The 27,936-nt window shown below is 44.1% G+C and overlaps 1 protein-coding gene across 6 annotated transcripts; it reads right to left on the bottom strand.

Moving 5' to 3' along the window:
• On the bottom strand, positions 1-27,936 carry URB2 (URB2 ribosome biogenesis homolog). Of its 6 annotated transcripts, none has more exons than XM_028104529.2 (10): positions 27,687-27,936; positions 22,986-23,124; positions 21,386-21,562; positions 17,086-20,407; positions 13,481-13,641; positions 11,472-11,582; positions 9,425-9,667; positions 6,613-6,700; positions 4,053-4,192; positions 1-476 (listed from the first exon to the last, which is right to left on the bottom strand). In XM_028104529.2, the coding sequence occupies exons 2-10, from the start codon at positions 23,109-23,111 to the stop codon at positions 279-281; spliced, it is 4,566 nt and encodes a 1,521-aa protein (XP_027960330.1). In that variant the 5' UTR covers positions 23,112-23,124; positions 27,687-27,936; the 3' UTR covers positions 1-278. The 6 variants fall into 6 exon arrangements, with proteins under 6 accessions (XP_027960330.1, XP_027960332.1, XP_027960331.1 ...); XM_028104531.2 differs by having other exon boundaries at positions 27,717-27,936; XM_028104530.2 differs by having other exon boundaries at positions 27,747-27,936.

Below are 27,936 nucleotides of genomic sequence, written 5' to 3'. Positions count from 1 at the left end.
GAGATTCAGCAATTTTTTTTATTAAATTCATCTTATTCTGGGGTCAATTATCAGGATTCTATTTGCAATATATACTGCTTAAAAAGATATGTTAAAAAATATTCAGTGTGAAAAACATGGCTATAAAACACAGTATACATTATATAAACCCGAAGTGTATTCCACATATCTCAACATCACAAATTAGAACACCTTCAGTCTCTCCTTCTCCGGCTCTTCCAGACCAGAGAGTCAAAGCCACTCCACAGTAACGCCAGCAGTACTTCCGGAACACAGCCTCAAACCGTGTATCTTCTCTCTCCTTCGTGTTTCGCCTTGTGGTATTTCACATAATCATTGTACAGCTCCTTAAAGATGTCTCTCACCCCTGGCTGCAGGGAGACCCGCAGGAACTGGATGTCCGGCTCAATGCAGAGGTCCAGGATGAGGTAAATGCCCTCCTGCAGAAGGCCCTTCACCGCCGGATACAAGGTGACCTGTCAAAGGACACGCCCTCTGTGAGAGCAAAGACACAGACCAAGCCCTCCGAAGACCTGACAAGGAGTTTCAAATTCGGCCCCCAACTTGAGAAAAGACATCCCTTTTAAATTATCATTTTGCACAGAAATAAATATTTGTATCTTAAAAGTTTGTGTTTTAGGGAAATAAAAGCCAACTCGAGTGACAAAAGCCTGGAACAAAACCTCACAAAAATCACAGGGGTAGCTTTGCTATTTGGTGAATGATGCCTAGCAGGGGCATTTAAAAAACTGGAATCTTTAAACTTACAAATCTTATGAGAGCCACCTGCACACTGTGCCAAATCCTTTGCCATGACCAATCGCATGGGAAGCTGCACTAACATGGGACAAGTACAGCAATGTTCACTGTGTGACTGACACCCCCCTGCCCCCTGCCAGCAAGGCAGGCGGCCAGGCGGGCTCTGACACTCCGCAAATGGATCTTTGATAGGCCTATATTAGTAATTAGATATCACATCCAAACAAATCAGATGTGATTTATGATTACACTTAATACATCTTTTTATTTCTATCAACAACAGCTCAATGGGATCTGAATTTCTAACTGCCCCTGAATGGCTGAATCGGTTCTTGAGACTAGAGATGCCTTTCTTCCCTTTCTCTCTTCTGGGTTAACTAAAATCTGGGGAACAGAAGGAAGAGTGGGCAGTCTGGCTCCAATTTGGCCGTATCGGTGGTTATTGCACACAGACTTTCAGATAAGAGATTCAGACTACTGTCTAGACAAAAAGCCCGACAGAGCAGCTCTACTCGCATCTGCCACAACCATTCAGGTTGCAGCTGAACCTGGCACTGAACCGTCCGAACACCCTAGGAGCTGAAACCAAAAAGCAATTGGAAGGTTCCGGCAGACAGGCCGGGGATTTGGCAGATTCTTTATTAATGTCTTAATGGCCTACAAGAGTGAATGCCCCTCTGCAAACATGTAGCTTCTGGGGAGGATATATGGTATTCACTCGGAGAAGTCAGATTCACCAAAGCAACCACTGGGAGGCCTGTACCTAAAGAGGCAGTTTGTTTCTGTCACTAAGATGGTGCTGTTTTTCAGTTACGGTCATTTTCACATGACAGCTCAAAAAATTTCTGACAATCATCTTAAGTTTTATTATTTATGGATGATAACAACACTCAAGGACTGAAGGTGGAACTATCTGTGATTTCAGCGGAAGGCATTAGAGAAGGAAAAATAAAACAAAAAAGTCCTGAATTTTACCAGCCAGGTGAGGACCCCGTAAGTTGACCACTCATTTATTCATCTAATCAGCACTCACTAAAGAGATAACTCCACTTCCAAGAGCAAAGGAGTGGAAGTAACTGTCTCAATGACAGAACGGAGAACTGAAGCCCGCCAGTCAGAGGCCAGGGCCCACGAGCTCCACCACTCCCTCACACTAGGGCTCCTCAGTCAAAGGATGGCGCCGAGCACACAGCCCTGCTGGGTCACAGGAAGGCCCGCAGTATCTGGCCTACACAACCACTGTGCATCTTTATGTTTCAGCCCACTTATTTATAAAACAAAGGGGAAAAACTCAGTTTCTATGACACTAAGATCACTGACCGATGAATGAAAAAAATCTCTAAGTAGCATAAAATGACCTTACACAAGATAGGCAGTATAAACTATTTACTCTAGGCTGTCAACATAGATAGATGTAAGTTTGATCTATGGATGAAAGAGACCAGTGCCCAGGATTTCCCCTGGCACATCCCCAACATGACACATTACTGCATGGAGGGTACAAGGTCTGTAGGAGTCACTGCGTGTCCTGCCTAATGTGGTCTCACCAGGTCACTGCCAGACCTTCACCCATACCCACTCCACAGGACTACCGAGATTGCAAAGGAAATTCATTTAGCTATCCAGCATTTAATTTAACTTACAAATGTCTTTCTGGTCTGGAAATATTTCCAGTTCTCAGGAGAAGCCTCTAATACATATGGAATATTTTCTTCATTACTGAGTTAAAAAACAAATGAAAGATAAAACATAGACTCTCGCCAATGAATTCTGGGATGCTACAGCCTTAGATAATTCCCAAGGCCTTTGACTTGCAAGATTTAAAATAAAAAAATAACTGAGAAGCATAAATTAGACATGAATAATGAAGCCAGGAAACCAGAGACTTTTCATAAAATAAATCTCAGAATAATAATTAGTGACTTAAGGGTTCAAATTATCACCTCTCTTCTTGGTCCTTAGTTAAGTGATATTACTATCTCTCATTTTATTTTTCACTGAAACACAAAATAATGCCAGCTTTTCTTTCAGCAAAGGCTTATATATCAATGACTTGAGTGCCTATGAAATACCAAGATTTTATAAAAACGCTAAGAAATTCCAAGGAAACCAAACACGAAGCCCATCTTTCATTCAAAGGCTGACCTGAAGGGGTCCTCACATGTTGCCCCCACCCCTCCACACACCATGGCTCATGAGGACCCCGTGCACACCCACAGGGCAGGCTGCATCCTACAGCCCCCCCACCCCCACTCCAGCCCCATCTCAAACCTGGCCAAGTGCCCACCCACATGACAGGCATCTGCACTGGCTGAAGCAAGCAGAGCCAGCATGCCTGAAAATTATTTAAGAGTTCTAGATTCATCCTGAAAGAGGGTCAGAATGAAAATGGATGCAATACCAGATTTTCTGAAAATGCTCAATCTCCCCTGAGAAATCTCTTGACGTAACAAGTTTACCAGCAGTTTTAACATTATTCTTACAAGATTTACAAAGGGGGGCTATTCTGCTGAGAGCAACATAAACAACACAGATGTATATATCTACACCTGCAAAAGTAGATACACACAGAAACATACTATATTCTAAGCCTCTGACATTCAATTTAAACCAAATAAGATATGAAGTCTTCACTTCACGGGTCACACAGGGTCTTGTGGAATTTTGGAAATAACATGCTAACATTCCAAAGTGAGACCACTGCTGAACAATGAATTAATTATCCAGAACATGAAATCAAAGAGTCAGGTTAAATAGGACAAAGGTACTTTTGTTTAATGGAGCTGAATGAATCTGCCAGTATCTCTACCATGTCATCTACTTCGAGTGTCTGAGAGCAGCTGACTCACATGCACGATGCACTCCAAGAGGATAAACCCAGGAACTCCTGTTGTTGGGGGTCCCAAGACCCTTCTTCCTCATCACCATTAAGCCTAGCCCTAGGAGAGCTCCTGTTCTTAAACCTAGGGAGCATTTCAGCTTGCTCATTACTCAAGAAACTGACCAAAACAGGCCCCACAGCTTCTGCTGCAACAAGAAGGGAGAGTTAGCCGTCATGGAGTGCCTCCTAGGTACCAGGCAGCACCACCAGCCCTTTGAATGTCTCCTCACTCAGTCATCCTGGTAACCCTGCAGGGCTGCTGTGGAACCCTGCAGATGGGCAGGACAGCCTGCTATGATGCATGGTTTGGGACCATCAGGCCCAAGATATCGCATGCCACTCTGGTTGAGAAGCCCTGCTACCAAGGACTACAAATGAAAGCACTTGGTGAGAGGGAGCAAGCTCTGTTTACCTTCTGCACCTCCGTGACATACTGGGCCACCATAAAGGGGGAAAACACCGTGAACTCTTCAGCCCGAGTTGCAATGTGGCTGTACATCCTTTCCACCAGGCGGGCACACTCAAGGGCCACCGACAGATCATCTGTGCTTCCTATGGAAGCAAAGTGTTTCCAAACTGATTAGTCCAAAACCCATGCATTTTAACCCTTCTAACTTTAATACAGCTGAAAATTATTCAAGTCTTCCCTTTTTCCCAGACTCATTGTCTTATTTCACAGACAGAATGAGGGAGAGATAATATGTCCAAATATTTATCTGTATTACAAAGGAAAGAACACTTAAAATACTCGAATACATGTGTTTTTTTAGGAGTCTAGAAGAATCAAAAATTTTAGGATGAAATCTATGATTGCTCTGTATTTTAAAAAAAAGGTGAAAGTCTATAAGAAAGGTTTAAACTGGAAAATTATCTTTAAAAAACATAGTTTTTTACATCATATGACTTTAAAGATAAGATGGCCTAATTAGGGGCACCTGGGTGGCTCAGTCATTAAGCGTCTGCCTTCGGCTCAGGTCATGATCCCAGGGTCCTGGGATTGAGCCCCACATCGGGCTCCCTGCTCAGTGGGAAGCCTGCTTCTCCCTCTCCCACTCCCCATTCTTGTGTTCCCTCTCTCGCTGTCTCTCTGTCAAATAAATGAATAAAATCTTAAAAAAAAAAAAAAAGATGGCCTAATTATACCTTTGCCTCATGTTTCAGATATCATGCAGGCAGATATAAGACTCATATAAGACTTCTTAAGACCTTGAATATATAAACATGTTACATATTTGCAATTTTTCTAGATACAATATAATTTTATGAAATTACATAAATTTCTAACATTCACTGGACATTTCAACAGGCAAGTACTTTAGTGCAGCACTTGAGTATCTACTCTGTACCATTTCTTCCCTCTTTTCAGAGTGCTCAGCACATATATGCAGTTCAGTGAATACCTGGCATTTATTATTTCAGCTATACAGTTAATGTGTGGTTATTAAGAGTGCCTTAGATACCAACAAGAAAAGAGTAAACAGTTAAAACTCTACTCAGTTAAGCTACGAACACATCAGAGAACCCAGTCTTGGCAGATGGGAGGTAACTGAGCTGCACCAACATGGACACAGCAGAGCCACACTCATGAAACATGCCCCCACACTCCCTCAGAACACATGACAAAGGACACATGGCAGCGTGTGACAAGGGCTCTGCTCCCCCACTGCTCAGCAAGGGCTGGACCAGGGCCTTCCCTACACTGCCATTTCCCAACTCCTGTCCAGGCAGATATCACTAGTAAAAACAGGGACTCTTCTTGCTGAGCTCAAACAGGACCACGACCTTAGCGGCCTCAACGCAATGCTACAGCTAGCCACCACCAACTGACCAAGGCTAGCTTGGGAGATGGAACCTGTTTCCCTACCCTGTTCCTAAACATAGTCACAATTTTACACTGGCACCAATATTACATCGCTCTGCACCAGGCCTGGGAGAAAGCAAAAGACCTCATTGTGCCACTGACTGATCTCAAAACCAGGCAGAATAATTTGGGAATTATAGTCCAGTGTTAACTATACCTTTCACTTTTCTCAATAGTTTAAGTAGCGTAAATCTACAAGTCAGAACCCATCGAAGTGGTTCACCCAGCGGGGAAGGGGGCTGAGTACCACTCATACGTTTCTAGTTAGTCCTGAACTGCTGCCACAGGCTCTTCCCAGACACCCTCCAAGTTGAGTTATAAAGCCCTCCTTGTTGGTCCCAGAGCATTCCATCAGGTACCATGCTATGCAAATTTGAAACAACACAATATAGAACACCTCAATTTACATGCAAATTTTTAAATAATGAGACTCTGCCCCAAATTAGAAATTTAGCAAGAATCAACAACCTTCAAGGCTGAAAACAAGCTGTACACATAATTTATGCTATCACCATATGGCAGCTCACTTCATTGGTAAACAAACACAACCCTGCCAAGATAAGACTGAAATGATGACTTGCCAGACCTCATCCCTTTAATAAAATGAAATTGATTTTATTTATTTATTTATTTGACAGACAGACACAGCGTGAGAGGGAACACAAGCAGGGGGAGTGGGAGAGTTGGAGACGCAGGCTTCCAAGCAGGGAGCCCGATGCGGGTCTTGATCCCAGGACCCTGGGATCATGACCCGAGCCGAAGGCAGACGCTTAACGACTGAGCCACCCAGGTGCCCCTTGTCATCACTTTATAACCCCTCTACATGAGAATAAACATTTCCTGAATCTAGATACTTTTTTTCTTCCCCAGGAAAAGAACTATTTCAATTAGAAAATCACAAATGCACTTATTGTTTTGGACATAGCAAAAAAAAAAAATGGTGACAGCTTGAAATTTTTTAGAAAATTGTTTTGGGTATTCACTTAATGATCTGAACATTTCTTACTTAAACTCAACTAAGTGGTTTTATTTTCTGTAACATAGGAGACCGGAGACAACACAAGATACACACAATTGAAATCATGTATCTGATACTGTTACTTTGCATTACCTTTGTCTTTCTGCCTCCCTTCGTGCATAACTGAAAACACCAATCTATTGAAACAGTTCAAGAAGGAAGGGATGGCTTTCAGCATTACCTGTAATAATAACAGAAAAAAAGAATATAAAAACATGTAATTGCTTATTTCAAGCTCTACTTTACTTTTTTAAACTTTTATTTAGGGGCGCCTGGGTGGCTCAGTCGTTAAGTGTCTGCCTTCGGCTCAGGTTACAGTCCCAGAATCCTGGGATTGAGCCCCACATCAGGCTCCCTGCTCAGCGGGAAGCCTGCTTCTCCCTCTCCCACTCCCCCCTGCTTGTGTTCTCTCTCTCGCTGTCTCTCTCTGTCAAATATATAAAAATCTAAAAAAATAAACAAAAATAAACTCTTATTTAAATTTAATTAATTAACATATAATGTATTATTGGTTTCAAAGGTACAGGCCTGTGATTCATCAGTCTCTCATAATACCCAGTGCTCACTACATCACATGCCCTCCTAAATGCCCAACACCCAGTTACCCCATCCCTCCACCTCCCTTTCCTCCAGCAACCCTCAGTTTGTTTCCTATGATTAAGAGTCTCTTGGTTTGTCTCAACTTTAAATGAGAGCATGTTTATTTCCTTCTTAACCATATCTATCAGGATGCTCAAAACATCGTGACAACTTCTTTTTGCCTGAACTTTCTAGGGAAATAGCTCACCCACCTTCCTTGACTCTTTAACATTTGTTTTAATGGTTTGGGATAGGGCTCCTAACTTTAGGAATCTAATGGAGTGATCTCAGTTTAGGATCCACTTAATCTGTTACGATAAGCTGTTACCAGTGCATTCTGGAAATGGGTAGAAATAAATAACAGAAGCAACAATAGCAACATATTCAAGTGTAACTGGCATTAGAAAGAGGTTACATAAAGCAAATCCATTTAAAAGAAGGATCCAAACTTCTCATTTTTTAGTGATGAAAAGGTCTGGTTGGGACTTTATCTTGAAGAATAATATGAAAATTTTAAAACATGTTTCTTTTATACGCAACCACCTTTTAGATCATGATCAAACCAACACACTACCCGATAAAGCAGCCATGAGCTACAGGAGGTTACTTAAACTAAAATTCAGTTACTAGTCATACAGCTCCTAGGCCACATTTCAAGTGGTCAAGACACGTGTGGCCTGTGTTTACTGTGCTGGACAATACAGACACAGAACATATCCAACAGTGCTTTAAAGATCTACCGGCCAGTCCTGCTCTTTTCTCAGAATTCTTAGAATGAACAAAGACTAAATCAAGAGTTGAGATTTTTTCCTTTGCTGTAATTTATCCAACCAAATTCTTGACAGCCTAACATCCCATTCTTTACATCAAATTACCGACATCCACAGCATGCTCTGAAAGAAGTCATTTTTGCAAAAGTATTCCAGAGCTTCATCAAATTTCCTAAGGTCCCCTCATAAGCCTCTGCTATCATATTGATTAAAAGCACACAAATCCAGAGCCAGACTATTTGAGTTCACACCCTGGCTTAATATGGTACCAGCTGCTGATCGTTCTGCTGGGTACGCTGGCTGAGCGGACCTCATGCTATCCCCTTTAGATTTACCTAAGCAGATTCTAGCCTGGTGCTTTTCTCAACTCAACTATGCACAGGGCCAACAGTGTGATCATGCACCACATGGGGCCCCCATCCCCCACTCTAACCCACAGACAGTGAGTGGGAATGTGATTATTAGTCACATCATTCTTTATTGCAACACCATGTCATTATCCCTGTCAATTTTCTCCTTTCGTTAAATTGTCTAATTCTGCTAAATGATCATTTGTCAATGGTTCTGCAGGAGATTCCCACAGCTTTCTAATATCACTTTTCATCAACTGCATGAAATCCTGCATCTTTTGCAAGATGGGCAATTTCAGCTTGTAATTGATATGTATTGCATTTATATTGTATGGTCACATAAAAATCTAACAATCAGCAGAGAGATTTAAAACAAAGATGCTCACAAGATAGGCAGGGCCAAAGGCACTGGAGTGAGGCCCAGTGTCATGAGTGCTTAGTTTACCAGACAATAAATTTTTTTAAAAATGGCGCTGCTATCAGGTCTCTAACTTGAGAACATTAAAACACTTAAAAATATTTGAATGTGCCTGTGTATATGTGTACATATCTTATTTATGACTTCCCACGCATCACATGTACAGCAGTGGTGCAGTGGAAAGAACACGGGCCAAAGAATCAACAATTCTGAAGCTAAGATTTAGACTCAGCTGTGTGGCATTGGTCAAATCACTTAGCAGCTCTGAGCCTCAGTTTCCTTATCAAAAAAATGGACTACCACCTACCTTACAGACTTGCTGTAAGGGTGAAATGAGAAACATAGCAAATGTTCAACAGATGGCAGCTGAACTAGAATCTTTTCTGTGGGACAATTATTCCTACTCAGTTTAATTTCAAAGGTAGCATACTATAAAACTGGAACTCAGGAAGTCTCACTCCCTACACCCATCTGAGTTATAAACCCATGAAGACATCTAAGCAAGTGAGTGAGATTTTAAATGTGTGGTCTGCAAAAACAGAACAATTTGTAATGAGCTTCCTTAAATAGCTAGTATACAAACACTAAGTGTCAGACCCAACAAAGATGAAACTCAAATAGCCTGATGTGAAGATCAAACATTTTTGTGCTTGAGAAACCACTGTGACCCTGGAAATTACTGGAACCAAAAAGTCTGCTTAGCAAATCACTGTCTTTATTATCCTCCAATAGTAAAGCTCTACTGCTGCTAAAATTACCCTGCCTCATGCCTTGCTCCTCCTCCTCACCTTCGGATGACATTGCAGGATGGAGAAGAGCACATTGTGCACCCGCAGGAAGATGCTCCCATACTCAGGGGGCTTCAGGTGGTCCAAAGGGACTGTCAACAGGATGCTGAAGGCCAGGCTGACATGGTGCGGGTTGCTGATGGTCTCCTCCCCCTGTCGCAGCAGGGCCGCCAGGACGTCCAAAATAGGCCCCACCACTGCCACGGGCACAGGCTGCTCCTGACAAGCCTCTCGGTTTTGCAGCTACAGGAAAAGAAGGAACAAAGGAAAGAAAATGAAGGCGATTCTCTAAAGAAAGAATATAAAAACTGAAGTAGACAGAGGTAAGAATGTCCAAAATGTACTTATGCGGTCAGAAAGCACTTTGAAGAGACAAGGAGGCCAGTGTTCAATCTCTGAAGGCGACCTACTGAGGACTTGGCCATTTTGGTCCATGCTTTTTGTTGGACTCATCAACCACGAAGAGAATGAACTTCTTACAAGAGTTGACTCATCCAATTTCTCAGAACAGGAAAACTTCACATCAGACATACATAACAATATTTTCCCAAAAAGATCATTAGTTGTATCTATAATTAAAGTTCATTTGTTACATTTCATAAAAAATCAGCTCTAGGGAAGCCTGGGTGGCTCAGTCGTTACGCATCTGCCTTCGGCTCAAGTCATGGTCCCAGGGTCCTGGGATCGAGCCACACATCAGGCTCCCAGCTCAGCAGGAAGCCTGCTTCTCCCTCTCCCTCCGCCTGCCGCTCCCCCTGCTTGTGCTCTCTCTCTTCAACAAATAAATAAGACCTTTAAAAAAAAAAAAATCAGCTCTAGCTAAGATGTTCAATTACTGTTCTAGAGAATAAAGAGAACAGGCTCAAGATGAGGGCTAACTCAAAGTTCTACCCCCCTAACCTGGGAGAGCTCACCTCTGACCCTCATCCTCAGGCTACAGGAGTATATAGCAGCCCTGACGCAGCCTGCTGGGGCCTCGCACAGCGCTCCCGTGGCCTGGGGACTCCAACTGTGCTGACTTCATGCTGGTAAATCTACTTTTAGATTTACCTATGTGGTTTCTGGCCTAGTGTCTCTATTAATGCAGCCCTACTGTGCACACCACTGACACTGATTGCCTAACACATGAGTCCCTCTCTCCCCCCTGCCCCAATTCCCTGCACTCTTCCTCCTGACACCTACTACACACACCAGGGAAAGATGAGATTCAGCCACTAATGCAGATTCCCAGGAAAACAACAAAGCAACAAAACAGAATAGGAGGGAACGATATGTCTACTCTTTAGATCCTTCTGCCCTGAGAAGATGCTAATCCAGGGCAATTCTCTCAGGTGGCACAAGTGAATTACAGCTGATAATGATGGTAAAATAGATATTGATCTTTCAAACCCAAGTGCAAGAATACTGACTGGAGACTCTCCAGATGGCAAAAACACTGAGACAGTCCCAATCAAAACTAGGTTTTTGTGCTAGTGAAACAAAAAGCCATGTGACTGCCATGTATATTCACCAGGTGCCAAAATTTAACAATGGGGTTAACGATTTAACAATAATCTATCTGCAACGTTACTGTCCCATTCTATAAAGCCATTCTTTTCTCACTATATCATAGATTTTAAACATATACAACCCCCCTACAAATGAACAAATGCACTAAACTGACTACAGAATTTGGTGGGGACAAAAGAAAGCCCCAGAATTCCTTCTCATCTCATCTACATTCAACGGGCTTCCACAGGAGCCCCATCTTATCACTGCACGCCTCCTATTACTGCCTGCCTAATGCTTCCGGGGCTCCTTAACACCCCCTCGCGCCACCTCCCCACATCTGGAGCTGACACCAGCATTTGCAGACACACAAAAGCACGTACAGCACACACACTGACAGAAAAGCATCCTGCCAGCAGCCATCATCAGGACGGAGTGCCCAGAAACATACTCTGCATAGAACCAGAGATGGCAGAAGCCAAAATGCAGCCTTTTGTCTGCAGAGGAACAGGGGTGATAAGATGAAGTGAAATGAAGGGCACCGCTCAGGGGTACTCACAGTGAGAGCCGTGACTATCTGGGGGCACGCACACCAGAACAGACTCGCTTTCTCTCCGCCGAGTGGGCAGTTCAGGAGCAACCTGGTCAATGTAACAGCTGACAAAATGGCCTGAGAGAAAAGGGACAAAAACTTAGCAGAAATAGCCAGCTCTCTCTTAAGAAGTCCAGCTTGGGAAGAAACCCAGTCACGGGTGCTGAAGAGACAGAACAGAAATTAGAACCCTGGTGTCGGGGCATGGACAAGACCTGGTTTGGGCTCAGTCCTGAGGGTGAGGCCCCTTCTATCACCAGGCAGCCAGGAAATAAATGCATATGAGCAGAACTGTGGCCAAGGGGAGGCCTTTTCAGTAGCATCTCACTAAACCAAGCATGCAAATGAGCCAGGATAGTGAAATAAAAGAAGACCACACACGGACACAGCGACCTAATTACAGAGATCCCATCCCGTCAAGATAGTGTGGAAAGAGGCGGCAAGCTATAACCTACCTACGCAAGAACAGCATATGCTTGTGGATAATAGGAGGAGTCAGGGGAAAACAGGGACAAAGTGAAACAATTAGATTTGGTGCCACAATTGCAGGTGATGGTTTTAAACCATGAGGAAGGAACTATGTGGGAAGGGAACTCACTTTACTGAGTGCCTATGTCAATAAACGTCCAACCCTTGCTGGCATTTTACACCATCAAATTTCAGCCTCGTGCCAGCCCTTCCCCCCCTAACACTGCAGCCCCACAACCCATACAATTCTGGCCTCAGCCCTCTGCTCTCAGCTTCCTTCCCATCTCTCCCTCCGTGATTAGCCACACCCCTACGTATGGCTACCCTCCCCCCAGCAGCCCCGCCCTCTCCCGAGCTGGGGGCTCACTTTCCTGCCCACCTGCAGGATGCGTGTACCCACACAGGGCCTGCACACTGGTGCCTCCCTTGCTGTCTACCTCTCACACCCACACCACCTCTGCCCTGCTGTGCACACAACGCCCTCCTCCCTCTCTCCATAGCAACAGCCCCCCATCCAAATCCTCTCCAGCTCTGAATGCTCAGGCTCCAGCCTCGCCTCCTCCATAAACCTTCTAACTGACTGGTTTAAATAGAAAAATACAGTGAAACCTTCTCAAAGCTAGGGCCCAGTCGTGCTGCAAATGTACACAATGAAATCTTGCAGAGAGAGGGGAAAGAGCCACGGACAATGAGGAGGGGACTGGTGCAGAGCAGTGGCTCTGGTCCAGCCGGGGCTCCTTGCTCACATACAGGAGATGTGAGTTCTCCCTGCTGCCCCTCTGTGGCCTCGATTACCCTCTCCAGCTCTCCTCCCATCCAAATCAAAACCCAAGCTTGAGTGCTGATTATAACCGCAAGTCAAGAAGCCACTCATGGGGCAGAGAAAGCTCAGAACCAGAAGACATGGGCTGCGTTGCTGGCTCTGAGATACTTAGCTCTGTGACATTCTTCCTGTGCAAGCAGGGACATCTGACCAGTCCAGTGCACAGGGCTGTTTAGCAGACCAAATTCCAGCATGTAAACTCCATAGAGAGGCTCTCCAAAATATGTAATGCCAAATGCAAATGCAGGGCTTTATTAGCAACTACCAAATACACTACGGTGCAAAGGACTGCAGGGCAGCCTGCTAATCGGAGTGATTTTCAAACGGGATCAGGGCTATGTGACCAAGTGAAGCAAAATTTTTAAAAAGTACGATGGGAGATGTCTTACATAAGATGAGCAGACTTTAGCTTTTTTTTAATATGTCGATTATAAGTATACAATACTTAAAATTTCATATAATAAGCACACATAGCTGTAATTTGAAAAAGTTCCTCTTTAAAAAATAAGGCCCCCTTATACTAAAGTCCCAGGCCTCTCCACAGGCCAGGGCTACCTCCATAAACATCCCCTTGGGGTTTGATCTTGTGTGTTTAATTTTAGGGGTGACATCGCATCTCAACTAAGTTTCCCATTTGAGCTATTATTTATGTGCCTGCCATGCAAGGGAGAAAAGGAGTACCCACCTGCAGATTGGCTTTCCACATGTTACTGATGTCTAATCCTTGGAGAATACACTGCATCACCATCCTAAAGTCCTCTGTTGTCCCAACTTCTAACATCTGGGTGAACAAGACTCCCAAATGAGGTTCAATATCCTGAATTACCTCAACTGGAACTGCAGGATCTGTGTGGAGAAGAAACCAAAACTGCTGAGATATGATAGAAAAGGGGCAGGTGAAATATACTAGAATAACCACACGATGAATGGGGCCCCAGCCCTTAAAAATCATGATTGTAGAGGCATGGAAATACTCGTGGAGCAAGCAGAGAAGGCGGGGCACATGCCAGAGAGCAAGAGTGCTCTGTTGCACACAGCTGACCTGTGCAGAGTGCACACACAGCACAGGGAAGGGGAAAGCCTGAGAGGATGATGACAACGGTCAGCAATGCCGAACACTGGACTATGGAACACAGGTGACTGCTACTTTCTCCATACTTTTCCTACTTTCCTTGTACAGGTGTACCTCGGAGACAGGACAGGTTCGGTTCCAGACCACCGCAATGAAGCAAATATTGCAATAAAATGAATCAAATGAATTTTTGGGTTACCCAGAGCAGATAAAAGTTATGTGTACACTACACTGTGGTCTACTGAGTGTACAGTAGCATTACGTCCAAAATACAATGCACATACCTTAATTTAAAAATACTTTCTTGCTGAAAAATACTAACCACCATCTAGCTTTCTGAGTCTTAATCACTGATCACAGATCATCCTAACAAATGTTAATAATGAAGAAGTTTGAGATATCGCAAGATTTACCAAAATGTGATAGAGACACGAAGAAGCAAATGCTGCTGGAAAAATGGTGCCAACAGACTTGCCTGAGCAAGGCTGCCCCAAGCCCACAAACTGTAAAAAATGGAGTATCTGTGAAGCTCAATAAAGAAGAGCACAATAAAATGAGGTATGCCTGTATTCTTTTGTAAAATCAGTAGGGACACGGGCGTGGCGTGGTACGTTGAGAGAGATGGGAATGTTGAAGACATTAAAAGAGCTCCAAACTTTCAGTGCCTATCTGCCTCAGTCATCCAGGTGTTTCCCACTTGATGCAGGAAAGCCTTTTTTTTTTTTAAGAATTTTATTTATTTATTTGAGAGTGAGAGAGAGCAAGAGAGATGAGAAGCAGACTCGTCGCTGAGCCAGGAGCCCGATGTGGGGCTTGATCCCAGGACCCCAAGATCATGACCTGAGCAGAAGGCAGACACTTAACCGACTGAGCCACCCAGGCGCCCCTTGATGCAGGAAAGCCTTCTAATGGCCCCAGGGTTTCATACTAGAGCCCAAAGTCAGGGCATTTAAGGCCCTTTATTGTCTGATGCCAGCTTACCTTCCTAGCCACATTTCAGCCCAGACTGTTCCACATTGCCAGAATACCCTCCCATGTCTCAGTCTTTGCTCACTCCGTAAGCACTGAGGGTGGAGGGGACAACAGGCTTTGAGAGAGAAAGACGTCAGCCCGAAAGTGTCCTACAAGCTGTCAGATCCTGGACTCATGAGCTCTCTGAGCCTCCATTCCCTCATCAGTGAAATGGGCATAACAGCACTAACTCCCGTGGTTGGCAAATAAAAGGAGCACTGCAGAGTGTCCGCCACATGGTAGGCTCAACATTAGCACTCCCCACTGTCTCCACCCACCCTGCCTATCCCTCAAAGGCCACTGCCAACTACTGCTTTGCCTATACAAACTCTCAACCCACAGTCCCCTAGTTCTGGTGTACCTGACAGCATTTCACTGTCCTGCAATTTGTGTGATTTGTGTGAATGTCTGTTGACTTGATTAGATAGGTCAAAATCAACACTGCATTCACCTCGAGTAGAACATAGCCACATATATATGAAATATTTGTAAAAGTAATTGTTTTTTTGTGATTGAATTGAGGTAGTCTATTCTACTGTTGGAAAGCATTCCTAACAAATGCTCACTTTGACGAGGGGAAACCTACCTGAAACACCCCTGAGGACACAGAGGGCCACACTCTGGTTATCCACAGCCCCCTTAACTCTGTCTCTCCCCCTCAAAGTTTTGGGCCCTCCTCAGTAGGCATTTCTTCCAGACCTCTCACTCCAGTCCCTTTTCTAGACAAAGTTTAGCAGCTCAAGGCTATGAGTCCTGAACCCAAGAGCAACACCTGAGCCCGTGGTCTGAGGGGCAGCGGGGCAGATGGCCTCGGCCCCCAGTCTGCCACAGCTGAGGCTCTGTCCCTGGAGCCAGAGGTGCCCCAAGTCCACAGACATACACTTAGGACTGAGAGGCCACCTCAAGTCAAGAGGATTGGAGGGAAAAGAAGGATCTGTTTAACAAAGGGGAACAGAGGCCAGAGCTTCAGACCACCAGGGGCCATTTCTTAGATGCCTCATTTAGGACACTGTAACTAGTGTTAATAAAAGACTAAATTCTAGCCTCCACTAAGGTGAACACCATTCCCTAAAAGAGTCGCTGACAGAATAAGACAGAACATGTGACACAAAAGCCTTTTCAGTCAATCCACAATCAAGGCGGGGATAGAAAGGCTATTGAAAGGGAAACAACAGCAGTGTTATTCTGGCCTCAACACTCCAGTTCTGGCGCTGGCCTGGGCAGCTTTGCTTCCTACAAGGCCCTATTTTACGTTCTTGTATCTGAGCACGCCTGCAGCCCCATCTGTGGCTCCCCCCGGCCTGTCACAGCTTCTCCACTGAGAAACAGAAGTCGGCATTCGTTCTGAGAGTTAGGGACTCCCCAGCCTCACCTCTAAGGACTGTCCTAAGCCCAACCTCTCAGGAACAACCAAAAGAAAAAGAAAACAAACTTCACTAACTTGAAACAGTGCTATCTTGAAACAGAGACAAATCTGGCCCATTGGCCTTTGAGCTAGGGGACAGCAGATATTGAACGCTTCTGCACACAGACGTGGGCTAGGTTTGCAGCACTGATTGGCTGGCCCAGAAGGATGACATCAGACTAAAAGACCAAGATGACAGCTAAGCTTCTGCCCTATTAGCACCCACAGCCTGATGACGACCAGGTACCACACTGAGACTAGGAGTGGGAGTCTGGCCCTCAAGGAATTTTATGACGCTTCCTATAAATTAAGTCACTGCATTTTTTAAGTTGGCAAGTTTTATATCTTTCTTAAGTCACTGAAGATGGCCCTGAAAATCGGATACAAAAGAGCCTACTAAGAAAGATGAAATTATACATGTTGCCCATCCAGGGCCAGGACAGATAAAGGCTAAAAAAGATTAAAGTAATAGATTTCAAAAGTATAACCTAGAACAATCTCCAAAATAAATGAAAAACTAAAGTGCCAAACAATATACCTAGAAGGTTACTATTTGTGTACAAAGCAGAACTGTGAGGGTTACTGCTTATCCGTGCAGTGAATGCAGATACCAGAAATGAGTTCCTGGGAGTGGACTGGGGGTGAGGAGGTGTTCCTCCCGGCTCACTGGCCTGTACCTTCTGAAATGAACACCTGTTCCGAAAGGGTGTGGGGGATGGAGGGACACTCACCTTGCTGGTGGCTTACTTGCTTTTACCAAAAGCTCTACAGCACAGAATTAGCTCAAGAGAAAACATCTTACCTCCAAGAACTTTTCTCACAGAATGAAACATGGAGGTAAAAACAGAATCCTTCTTGGGATGTAGTTCTGGGGCCAAAAAGAACAGAGTTAAAAACCGCATGGCTGCCTGGAAACACTGACTATCTCCTGCAAGAGCCGGCAACTCTGACAGTAGTTGAGAGTAAACATTCTGGTAGAAGGCAGTATGGGACAGTGGAATCCTGTCTGTCATCCGGGAAATCTCTGTCCTGTGCCTGGAGTGCTGGCCCACCTCTGCCTCCAAGAGCGTGCTGACCGACGCGATGAAGACGGAGGGAAGGTGCTGGCCCTGGGCCCCCTGTGCCCAGCAGAGCTGCAGCACAGCTCCTGTGTGCAGAATGGCCTTCTGCAGCAACTCAGATAGCACTGCTGGGGCCTCATGTTGCTGCTTCCGCTCTCTGACAAAAGGCCCCAGAACTTGGCACAACTTGGTTAAAGACACCAGAAGGAGCTGCCGGCCCCAAGGATTCTGATTTTCCACCTGTTTGCCTGCAGTTGCTTCAGTGTACAGTTTGTGGAGGAATCCAGTGATTTTCCCGAAATTGAGCACCAAGCTGAGCTTCATCTGGATAAGCATCTGCATTAGTTGTTCTAAGAATGCCCCTATCACTTGGAGGAATTCCGACCAAGAGGGATCATCTATATTAACAGGAAATCTACTACTGGCTTTGAACAACGAGGTCAACATAATCTCAAAAATATCACTAACATACATAATCTTGAGCACTGAGCGAGCGCTTTTCCCTCTCTGCAGGTAACCAAGAAGCCGGTAGCAAGTCATCAAAAACTTGAGGGTCAGTGAGGAGGAGCAAGAGCTACCCAGCTTGGTGATGGCCACTGACAATAATAGGAGAAAATAATGCACATGATAGGGAGTCAAGAGGCTGTCCAGTTGCAGAGCAGAAATAACTTCCAAAAGTCCCAGGATGCTGTCTAATTGTTCTCCCTCCAGCTGAATGGGGAAGTCACTCTTGACCAAGGACAGTAAGTTTTGGGCAATTTCTCCTTTTGGTTCTACACTTTCAGGTCCGACTTTTGCAAATCTGTTTTCCCAAAGAGCCACCACCATGTGGTCCTTTTCAAAAAGCCAGGGCAGTTGTTGACTGAGAAGACTCGGGTCACTCTGGGCCCCAGAACAAAGGATGCTAGTACATCCTTCAGTTAGGCACATTAAGAAAGCAGAATGAAGAGACTGCATTTCAGGAAAGAGAGGGCTATGAAGGATAGCGCTGGATATCTTCTCAAGTGTGATGCTTGGCTCTTCATCTGCTGAGCCTTCCTGGGCTTTGCTCACTAGTAAAGTTCTTAGCAGCACACTGGCCAGGGATCTCACATCATCTGGACAAAGATAGGATATCAAAATTGTGAGATTCGACACAATCAAGTGCCAGTGAGCTACAGGGTATGTGAGTGCACTCACTGTCCCAGCCTGGCCATCCCAGGAAGCTGCTGCCCCTCGATTCAAGCTTTCTCTGCCAGAACCAAGAATGTAGGCAGCATCACACTTCAAACTGCAGAGGGCTTCTTCAGACTGGCAACTAGTTTGTATTAAAGTCCTTTTCATTTTCTGCAGGTAGAGCTGTTCCAAACAATACCTGCCAAGAGAGTCAAACTGAGCTGTAAACTTTTCTATCTTCTTCCAATGGCATGTTTCAACACCTGGGAGCAACAAAGGGAGGTTTGAGATCTCTACAGCAACATCTGTGAGAGCCCCAGACACAGAGTGATACTGGCTACAGTTTATACTGAGCATGGTGTCAACCTGGGCCCAAGTGTAAGAGAGCAAGAGTGCAGAGTCACTGATCTTCTGTAGCCAGAGCTCAAGCTCTGGGCCCTGGGGGTCCAGGAGGATGTCCAACAGGGGCCTCACAAGCTCTCGGAGCATCCTCTCCATCATGCACTGCATTCGTCTGATGACGGGCAGAGGGGTGCTGCTGTCCAGGCTCCTCATATTGAACATGATGCAGTGCAGCAATGAGCTCAGGGACAGCGACTTCAAGGCCATGTCAGCATCACCCCGCAAATAAGGTAAGACCAAAGACTGGAACTTCTCCAACACGAGGGACCACGTGTCCAAGATCTGACTCGGAGGCAACTCCAGGAGGCACTCACTGAGCACCCTGGAGGGGCCCGAGGTCAGTACGGGCTGCCTCAGCGCCTCAGCAGCTGGACGACAGATCACCCCCAGAATCTCCTCAAACAATCGTGGCACTTGTCGGAGTTTGACATACGTCTGGAAGAGAGTGTGAAGAAGCGCCTCCTGTGCTTTTTTGGTTCGAAAGTCTGTCACTTCTGCATCGATCCAAGTTGATGCCAACAGGTCATCCAGGTCTGGCTCCAAAATCAAATGATTCAGAGACATCAAAGCCTTGAGGCAGCGGAACCAGGCCGGCACAGATGCTTGTGAATGGTTTATCAGTAGCTCAGCCAAACGGCGGTAAAAGTGGAACTGAACCTCTCCGTGCCGGATCCTATCAGCAGCAATGTTGTAGATATTGTTGTTGGCCACTGAGTTGAGCAGCTGTTCTACAACCAGGAGTTCTGTGGTCCAATCTGATGTGGCCAGGGCTTTTAGCTGCTCCTCCTGCCAGTGTGAAATCCTCAAGCAGCCAAACAGCCTGGGGAGTACCTGGAAGCAGAGAAGCTGGTTCCCCTCCTTGAAGTAAGAATCTAAAAAGAGCTTATACAGCAACGCCACTGAGTTGGCTACAACAGCAGCATGAAGGGACGGTTCACAGTAGCCAGCATCTACCAGCCTGGCAATCACAGTGTCCATGGGAGCTAGAAGATTCTTCATGGCCCCTATCTTCTTGTCCCCTTGCTGCTGGTCCAAGAGCTCCTCTTTGTAGGATGAGAGTAACTCGGGCTGAAAAGCTCCACCTCGAAGCATGGCCTCAATCTGACTCCTTACATCCCGGCTCAGCGCCTGCCGCAGCTGGCCCTGCCCAGCCTGTGCCCACGTGCCCCCCGAGAGTAAGTGCCTCAGGACCAGGCAGGGCTGAAGCAAGTGTCCAGTCACCTCCCCAAAGGCACGTCTTGGGTTGACTTGCTGTTGCTGGATCGAGAGGTAGTGGCCAAGTGCCAGGCGAATGACCTCGAATAACTGGGCCACCTCGGTTCCTTCTGGCTGCCTACAGGCCAACCAGCACAGCTGGCTCAGCAATGCCACTATCAGCTCCTGTCTAGCCGTGTAGATGACAGCAAGGGCAGGAGTCGAGAGGATGCCCTGGCAGCAGCTCAGCACAGCACACGTACTTCTCTGGGATTCCGAAAGAGAGAATTCAGCTATTCTCTCATTTATGATCTGAACATTAAGAAAAAAACTCATTACTGACTATACACATATATAAGAAAAATACAAGAGAATCAATGAACTCACTCTTTGCCCGTATCTTGATGAGAAAGAAATCCCCAGATTATCACATCTAAATGAACTTGACATTTGCTTAATGCACTGAGAAGGCAGAGTACCTGTTTTAAGTCCTTCATTCATGCATCTCCTACCAACATGAATTCAGAAAAGGAATCAGTACCTTTTTAATTCTGCTGTCCCTATTTAAAGAGCTGGGTTTTTGTAAGACTTAAATTCCAAAGATTGCTTTTGCTTACATCCTAAATCTGCAATTCAGCTTTGGCTTTTTAAATAGAAAAACAGTGTAATTGACTATAAAAATATATTTTGGACGATAGGATCACAGCCCAAGGCCACCGTCCATCTTTAGCATCTAAGCTGAATTGCTTAGATGTGCCACTACGAGCTGTGTGACTTTTAACAAGTTACTGAACCTCTTTGTCCCTGGCGCACACTACGTGCTATTGTCACCAACTATTCTCACAGTATTTCAAAACACTCAGTTGTGACAATGAAGTTCATTAATTCTAATCTGAGACTTCAAAATTGCTTTGACTCAAAAAACTTTGAGGAAATTCCTATCCAAATTTTGGCCTTTGGTCTTCCTTGAGGACAATGGAAAAGTGGGGGGATGGGGGGGGCAGGGAGCACAAAGTAGTATTACTTGCTGGCGACATTTTCCAATTAAAAAGGTAATCAACGACCACTCTATGAAATAGTTCTAAGCTTTCCTTGAACATTAAACAGAAAGTGTTTCACGCAGCATAGAGCATACCATGTGCATTCAATAAATATCAGTCATCGTTATAATTCTAGTATTACTTCCTTCTCTTTCTCTACCTTGATACTTCCTGCATCTTCAATAATTAACAGGAAATCAACAGAGATACATGTCACACATACAGGACAACACAGAAAACAGATAGTTACCTTGACTAGGGAAATCTGAAGGTTAATTGTCTTTCCATTCTTGAGCAGATCCTGCAGTTTTTTGCTGTGTAGAATGTTATCTATATAGATCCAAAGCCTTTCAACAATGTCTTCCTTCAGGTCAAGTTTTTTCTTATAAAATGCAATCAGTGACTGTCTTGCCCAATCAAGTAATACCTGAATTTGGAAGAAATATGCTCTAAAAATAAATGAATTTCTTTACCACGAAAGAAAGATATTGGACATTTTAATTAAAAAGACATTCCATGCATAACCAAATCCAATTGCCAGGGAAAAAGCTGTCCTTTAAAACTTACCTTTGGAAAATTATATAAATGTCCTAGTATCTTAAAATGCTTATTATTAAAGAATAAAAAGAAAAAGTAATTTTGTCTTCATGTAGGGCCAATAAAAAGTTTCAAATGAAACTCTAACAGTTTCTTCCAACTTTTCTCATTAGACTAATTTTCAAAAGTTAGAAGCACAACAATTGCTCAGAATGGCCACAAAATGAATCACACACAGAAGCAAAAATGCAGAGTCAAAAAACAGAGCTTGTGTCCTGGCTTCCCATGTTACCCGTAAAACCTCTAGGTCTATTTACTTCCTCAGAAGACATAGACAGTCTTCTGCAAAATAATGCACAAGTGCTTTATGAAAAGAAGGGTTGGTCACACATAGTTTCTATTACTGTGACATAGTCCCTTAGTCATAAACAAGAGGAAAGGCAGTGAGGCCTCAGCTCATGATAGCAGAACTCTCAATACCAGTATGCAACTGTCAGATGCTAAAACGGAAAAAGGTTCTCACCATGAGACAGGGTGAGACCTTAATCAAACTGCCACCACCACTTCCCCTTTCATCTCACCCTAGGTAGCACTTGCCAGGTGACTATCAAGCTGCCAAGACGATTCTCAGGTGCAGCCAGGTTTAGGAACCACTGGATGTTAAGAGTGCTCTACATACTGTACCTCATCATCATTTTAATAGATGTCATCCATCTTTGACACATTTTGCACAGTCTTCCTTAATACTAGCATATGGTTTGTGTTAATCCAATTTCATGAGTTCAACATCCTGGGGTCTCTAGTGTTTTACAGTTTTTTTGTTTGTTTGTTTTTGCCAAATAAGCCTGAAAAATGTTAACAAAGAGAAAAGCCTTTCTTGGTTCCTAATCTATTTCTAGAATGGCTTACTACAAATACTAAAGTTTCTCTATTTCCCTGTCAATTTACCAAATTTCAGAGATGTTTAACAAAGCACCAACAAGCAGTTGCTTATGGAGCATCACCTTGGATTTATAAACAAATGGAGCTACCCACAGACTCAGATTCTAATTTCTATACTCAATTCCCAATTTGTTCACTGAAGCATATACTTAATTCGAAATATGAGATGCTTCCAAAAATAAAAGAAATGCTGAGACTTCGTAACAGGAAAACTCTGTCAATGAAATATTTAACTCGTGCAGTTTTTTACTGACATTACTTTTAACCTCCAACCTTTCCTTTAATCTTTTCAAATTTTAAATGTCGATATACAATTCATATAAGTGACCATTCTTTTCGGTTGTAAAAATGTAACTTCACATTACACTTACTTGCTCTTTATTCGGAAGAACGCACTGGTGGGAAATCCAAGCAAAGTGAGCTAGTTTTAGTTTATCTTCCCAAGAAGTTGTCTTGCTTTTAAGCTTAAAGGAAATGCCAGAGTAAACAGCAGCCATTGCTACACTTTATCTATAATTTAAAATGGAAAAAGTATATTACGGTCAAACTCAACAGGCACCAAAAAATGAACATCACATACATATTATTACATACATGACATATATTCCTTTTTTATTTTTCTAATTTTATTATGTTAATCACCATACATCATTAGTTTTTGATGTGGTGATCCATGATTCATTGTTTTCGTGTAACACCCAGTGCTCCATGCAGTATGTACCCTCCTTAATACCCATCACCAGGCTAACCCATCCTCCATTCCCCTCCCCTCTAAAACCCTCAGCTTGTTTCTCAGAGTCCACAGTCTCTCATGGTTCATCTCTCCCTCCGATTCCCCCCCCTTCATTTTTCCCTTCCTTCTCCTAACGTCCTCTTTGCTATTCCTTATGTTCCACAAATAAGTGAAACCATATGATAAGTGACTTTCTCTGCTTGACTTATTTCACTTAGCATAATCTCCTCCAGTCCCATCCATGTTGATGCAAAAGTTGGGTATTCATCCTCTCTGATGGCTGAGTCATATTCCATTGTACATATGGACCACATCTTCTTTGTCCATTCATCTGCTGAAGGGCATCTTGGCTCTTTCCACAGTTTGGCTATTGCGGACACTGCTGCTATGAACATTGGGGTGCACATGGCCCTTCTTTTCACTACATCTGTGTCTTTGGGGTAAATACCCAGGAGTGCAATTGCTGGGTCATAGGGTAGCTCTATTTTTAATTTTTTGAGGAACCTCCATACTGTTTTCCAAAGTGGCTGAACCAACCTGCATTCCCACCAACAGTGTAAGAGGGTTCCCCTTTCTCTACAACCTCTCCAACATTTGTTGTTTCTTGCCTTCTCAATTTTTGCCATTCTAACTGGTGTAAGGTGGTAATCTCAATGTGGTTTTAATTTGAATTTCCCTGATGGCTAATGATGACGAACATTTTTTCATATGTCTGTTAGCCATTTGTATGTCTTCTTCAGAGAAGTGTCTGTTCATGTCTTCTCCCCATTTTTTGACTTGATTATTTGTTTTTTGGGTGTTGAGTTTGAGAAGTTCTTTATAGATCTTGGATACCAGCCCTTTATCTGTAGTGTCATTTGCAAATATGTTCTCCCGTGGGTTGCCTCCTTGTTTTGTTGACTGTTTCCTTTGCTGTGCAGAAGCTTTTTATCTTGATGAAGTCCCAAAAGTTCATTTTTGCTTTTGTTTCACTAGCTTTTGGAGATGTATCTTGAAAGAAGTTGCTGTGGCCGATGTCAAAGAGGAATAAACCTAACAAAAGAGGTAAAGGATCTATACTCCAGGAACTACAGAACACTCATGAAAGAAATTGAAGACACAAAAAGATGGAAAAACATTCCATGCTCATGGATCGGAAGAATAAACATTGTTAAAATGTCTATGCTACCCAGAGCAATCTATAACTTCAATGCCATCCCAATCAAAATTCCAATGACATTTTTCAAAGTGCTAGAACAATCCTAAAATTTGTATGGAATCAGAAAAGACCCCAAATCGCCAAGGAAATGCTGAAAAAGAAAAATAAAGCTGGGGGCATCACATTGCCCAATTTTAAGCTATATTACAAAGCAGTGATCACCAAGACAGCATGGTACTGGCACAGAAACAGACATACAGACCAATGGAACAGAATAGAGAGCCCAGATATGGACCCTCAACTCTATGGTCAAATAATCTTCAACAAAGCAGGAAAAAATACGCAATGGAAAAAAAGACAGTCTCTTCAATAAACAGTGCTGGGAAAATTGGACAGCCATGTGCAGAAGAATGAAACTTGACCATTCTCTAACACCATACACAAAGATAACTCAAAATGGATGAAAGACCCCAATGTGAGACAGGAATCCATCAAAATCCTAGAGAATATATTCCTTTTTTAAAAAACAATTTTAGTGAATTAAAATACCTTAACATTGGGTATAAATCTATACATAAAATGCTGTAGCCCATGATCACGAAAATATAAATCAAAACCACAATGAGCCCATGATCACGGAAATACAAATCAAAACCACAATGAGTGGTATCACAAAGTGATACCACCTTGCACCGGTCAGAATGCCTAAAATGAACTCAGGACACAACAGATGTTGGCGAGGATGCAGAGGAAGGGGAATCCTCTTACACTGTTGGGAGGAATGCAAATTCTAGAGAAGAGTATGGAGGTTCCTCAAAAAGTTAAAAATAGAGTGACCCTACAACCCAATAATTGTACTACTATGTATTTATCCAAAGGTTACAAACATAGTGATTCAAAGGGGCACATGCACCCCAATGTTTATGGCAGCAAAGTCCACAGTACCCAAACTATGGAAAGAGCTCAGATGTCCCACGATAAATGGATAAAGATGTAGTATGTGTGTGGGGGGGTATATACATATATATACACACACATATACATATATACACATATATGTATACACACACGCGTGCGCGCGCACAGGAATATTACTCAGCCATCAAAAAGAATGAAATCTTGCCATTTGCAATGACATGGATGGAACTACAGGGTATTATGTTAAGTGAAATAAGTCAGTCAGAGAAAGACAAATACCATATGATTTCACTCATGTGGAATTTAAGAAACAAAACAGATGAACACAGGGGAAGGGAAGGAAAAATAAAATAAGATGAAAAGAGAGAGGGAGGCAAACCATAAGAGACTCTTAATCATAGGAAACAAACAGGGTTGCTGGAGGGAAGGAGGATGGGGGGGGAAGGGGATAACTGGGTGATGGGCATTAAGGAGGGCACCTGAAGTAATGAGCACTGGGTGTTGAATGCAACTGATGAATCACTAAATTCTACCTCTGAAACGAATAATACAGTATATGTCCACTAAATAGAATTTAAATTAAAAAAATTTTTAATGCTTCAGCCCATGAATTTTCTGGGGGAAATTCAGACAAAAGCAGGCAGAAGGATTATACAGACATACGTAAGAGTATTCCTGCTGTGAGCTGACTGTGCAGGAATAAAACTGGGCAAAAATCCTCAGAGGTGATCGTGAAGGAATACAACTGGGCAAAACCCAGTGTTCAGATTATTTGTGAAAGAAGATTCACACGTGGTTTTAGACTGAAGGTTTCTGCACAAATCGTCTGAAATATACTATGTACTAAGAAAAGCTCCATTAAATAGTTGAGGGGGGTGCCTGGGTGGCTCAGTCGGTTAAGCAGCTGCCTTTGGCTCAGGTCATGATCCCTGGGTGCTGGGATGGAGCCCCCCGCCCCCCCCCCCCCCGCAGGCTGGGTGGGAGCCTGCTTCTCCCTCTCCACCCCCACCCTGCTGCTTTTGCTCTCCCCTCTCTTTCCCTCTCTCTCAAATAAATAATCTTATAAAAAGTTAGTTGAGAGAGAGAAATAAGCAGTATTTGGAGACAGTAATATTGCACGCAGTAAAATAGAAATAATGTATAAACCCAGCCCCAATAGAAATACTGTTATTTCAGCTGCAACAGTAACTTCCCACTGTAACTTTATTCATTTACATATGAGCTTAGGGACATGCACTGCTTCCAGAAAGCCTCTACAAAATACAGTTACACAATTGAAACTGTAAAAATAGAGCACAATAAAATCGCGAATAAAGGAAAGCATGCATACCAACCAGCTATAATTCTACAAACCTGAGGTAAACATAGCTTTGAGTTTACTAAAAGTCATAATAAAAAGGGTAAACATCACTTTAAGCGATTTTCATTATATAAAAGAAAACAAGTCAGTTCCTCAAAAAGGAAAATTTTTCAAAATACTGAAATAAAAATATCGTATATAAAAACAAAATAGAACAATACCAAAAAATGATCGCAGTCCCATGTTTCTAATACACTCTGAAACGAAAAGAATTTGCCAAGGGCTGGATCACTTTCATTTCTTCAATCTAGGGGACCTGAAATCCTACAGACCGACCTTCAGAACTCACCCTCAATAGGTAACTACACAAGGAACGAGCAAACACCGCAAGAAGGACACTAACATTCAGTAGGGCATCCTTCACTCTATTACAGAGAACAGAGACACTCAGGTGCTGTCAGTTTTCCCATTTTGTCAAAACGTCCAAGACGTACCCGCTCAACAACTTACTTCTAAATTCAGTATGTCAGAAAACCACCGTACCAGCTACAAAGTACTTAAAAAGTGTTTACAGAACTGGTTACAAAGACGCCCCAGACACCCTCCCGGAGGCTACAACGTTTGTTCCGCTCTCGGGGCCCTCCAGAGGTCTCTGTGAGGAGACGTAAAAAGCCCAGTGCCGAACGCAAACCCCTGCTAGCACTCACGGAAAGGGCGCTTAAGCGCGGCCACACGCGGAACCCTGCGGAGCAGAATGAAACCAAGCAACAAGAATCACAAGAGAGCAACGAGGAGCTACGTGAGAGGCCGCCGAAGGAGCGAGCCCAGTGCGCTCTCCCCAGCGCTTGCTGTCCACTGGAGGGCCCGGGGCCGGACCCGGGGCGGAGGGTCCTCCTCGGTTAAGGAGCTCATCCTTATAACCTGGATGGGGGCCGCGGGAGGGGGCGTAGCGCCTGCCCGGGGGAGCGGGGGGGTTTGCTCACCTCAGGGCCGGCCCCCGGGAAGGGGCTCACCTGGAGGCCGTCCTCAGGTAAAGAGCTCACCTCAAGGCCCCGCCCCAAGTAGGGCCGGCGGGCGCGACGGAAGGCAGTCTCCAGGTTAAGGAGCTCACCTGGCGGCCAGCCCCGCTTGGGGACCGCGGGCGGGGACGGAGGACGGTGGCGGCGGCAGGTCCGGGATCCCGGGCTGCCCCACCACGTGAGACCGGTCCCCGCACCCCTTCCGCCCGACGCT

The sequence above is a fragment of the Eumetopias jubatus genome, unplaced genomic scaffold, assembly GCF_037043125.1.
Source record: "Eumetopias jubatus isolate StellerSeaLion01/CBP00866 unplaced genomic scaffold, mEumJub1_p1.0 scaffold_17, whole genome shotgun sequence".
Classification (NCBI taxonomy): domain Eukaryota; kingdom Metazoa; phylum Chordata; class Mammalia; order Carnivora; family Otariidae; genus Eumetopias; species Eumetopias jubatus.
This window is presented reverse-complemented; position numbering and strand designations above follow the sequence as displayed.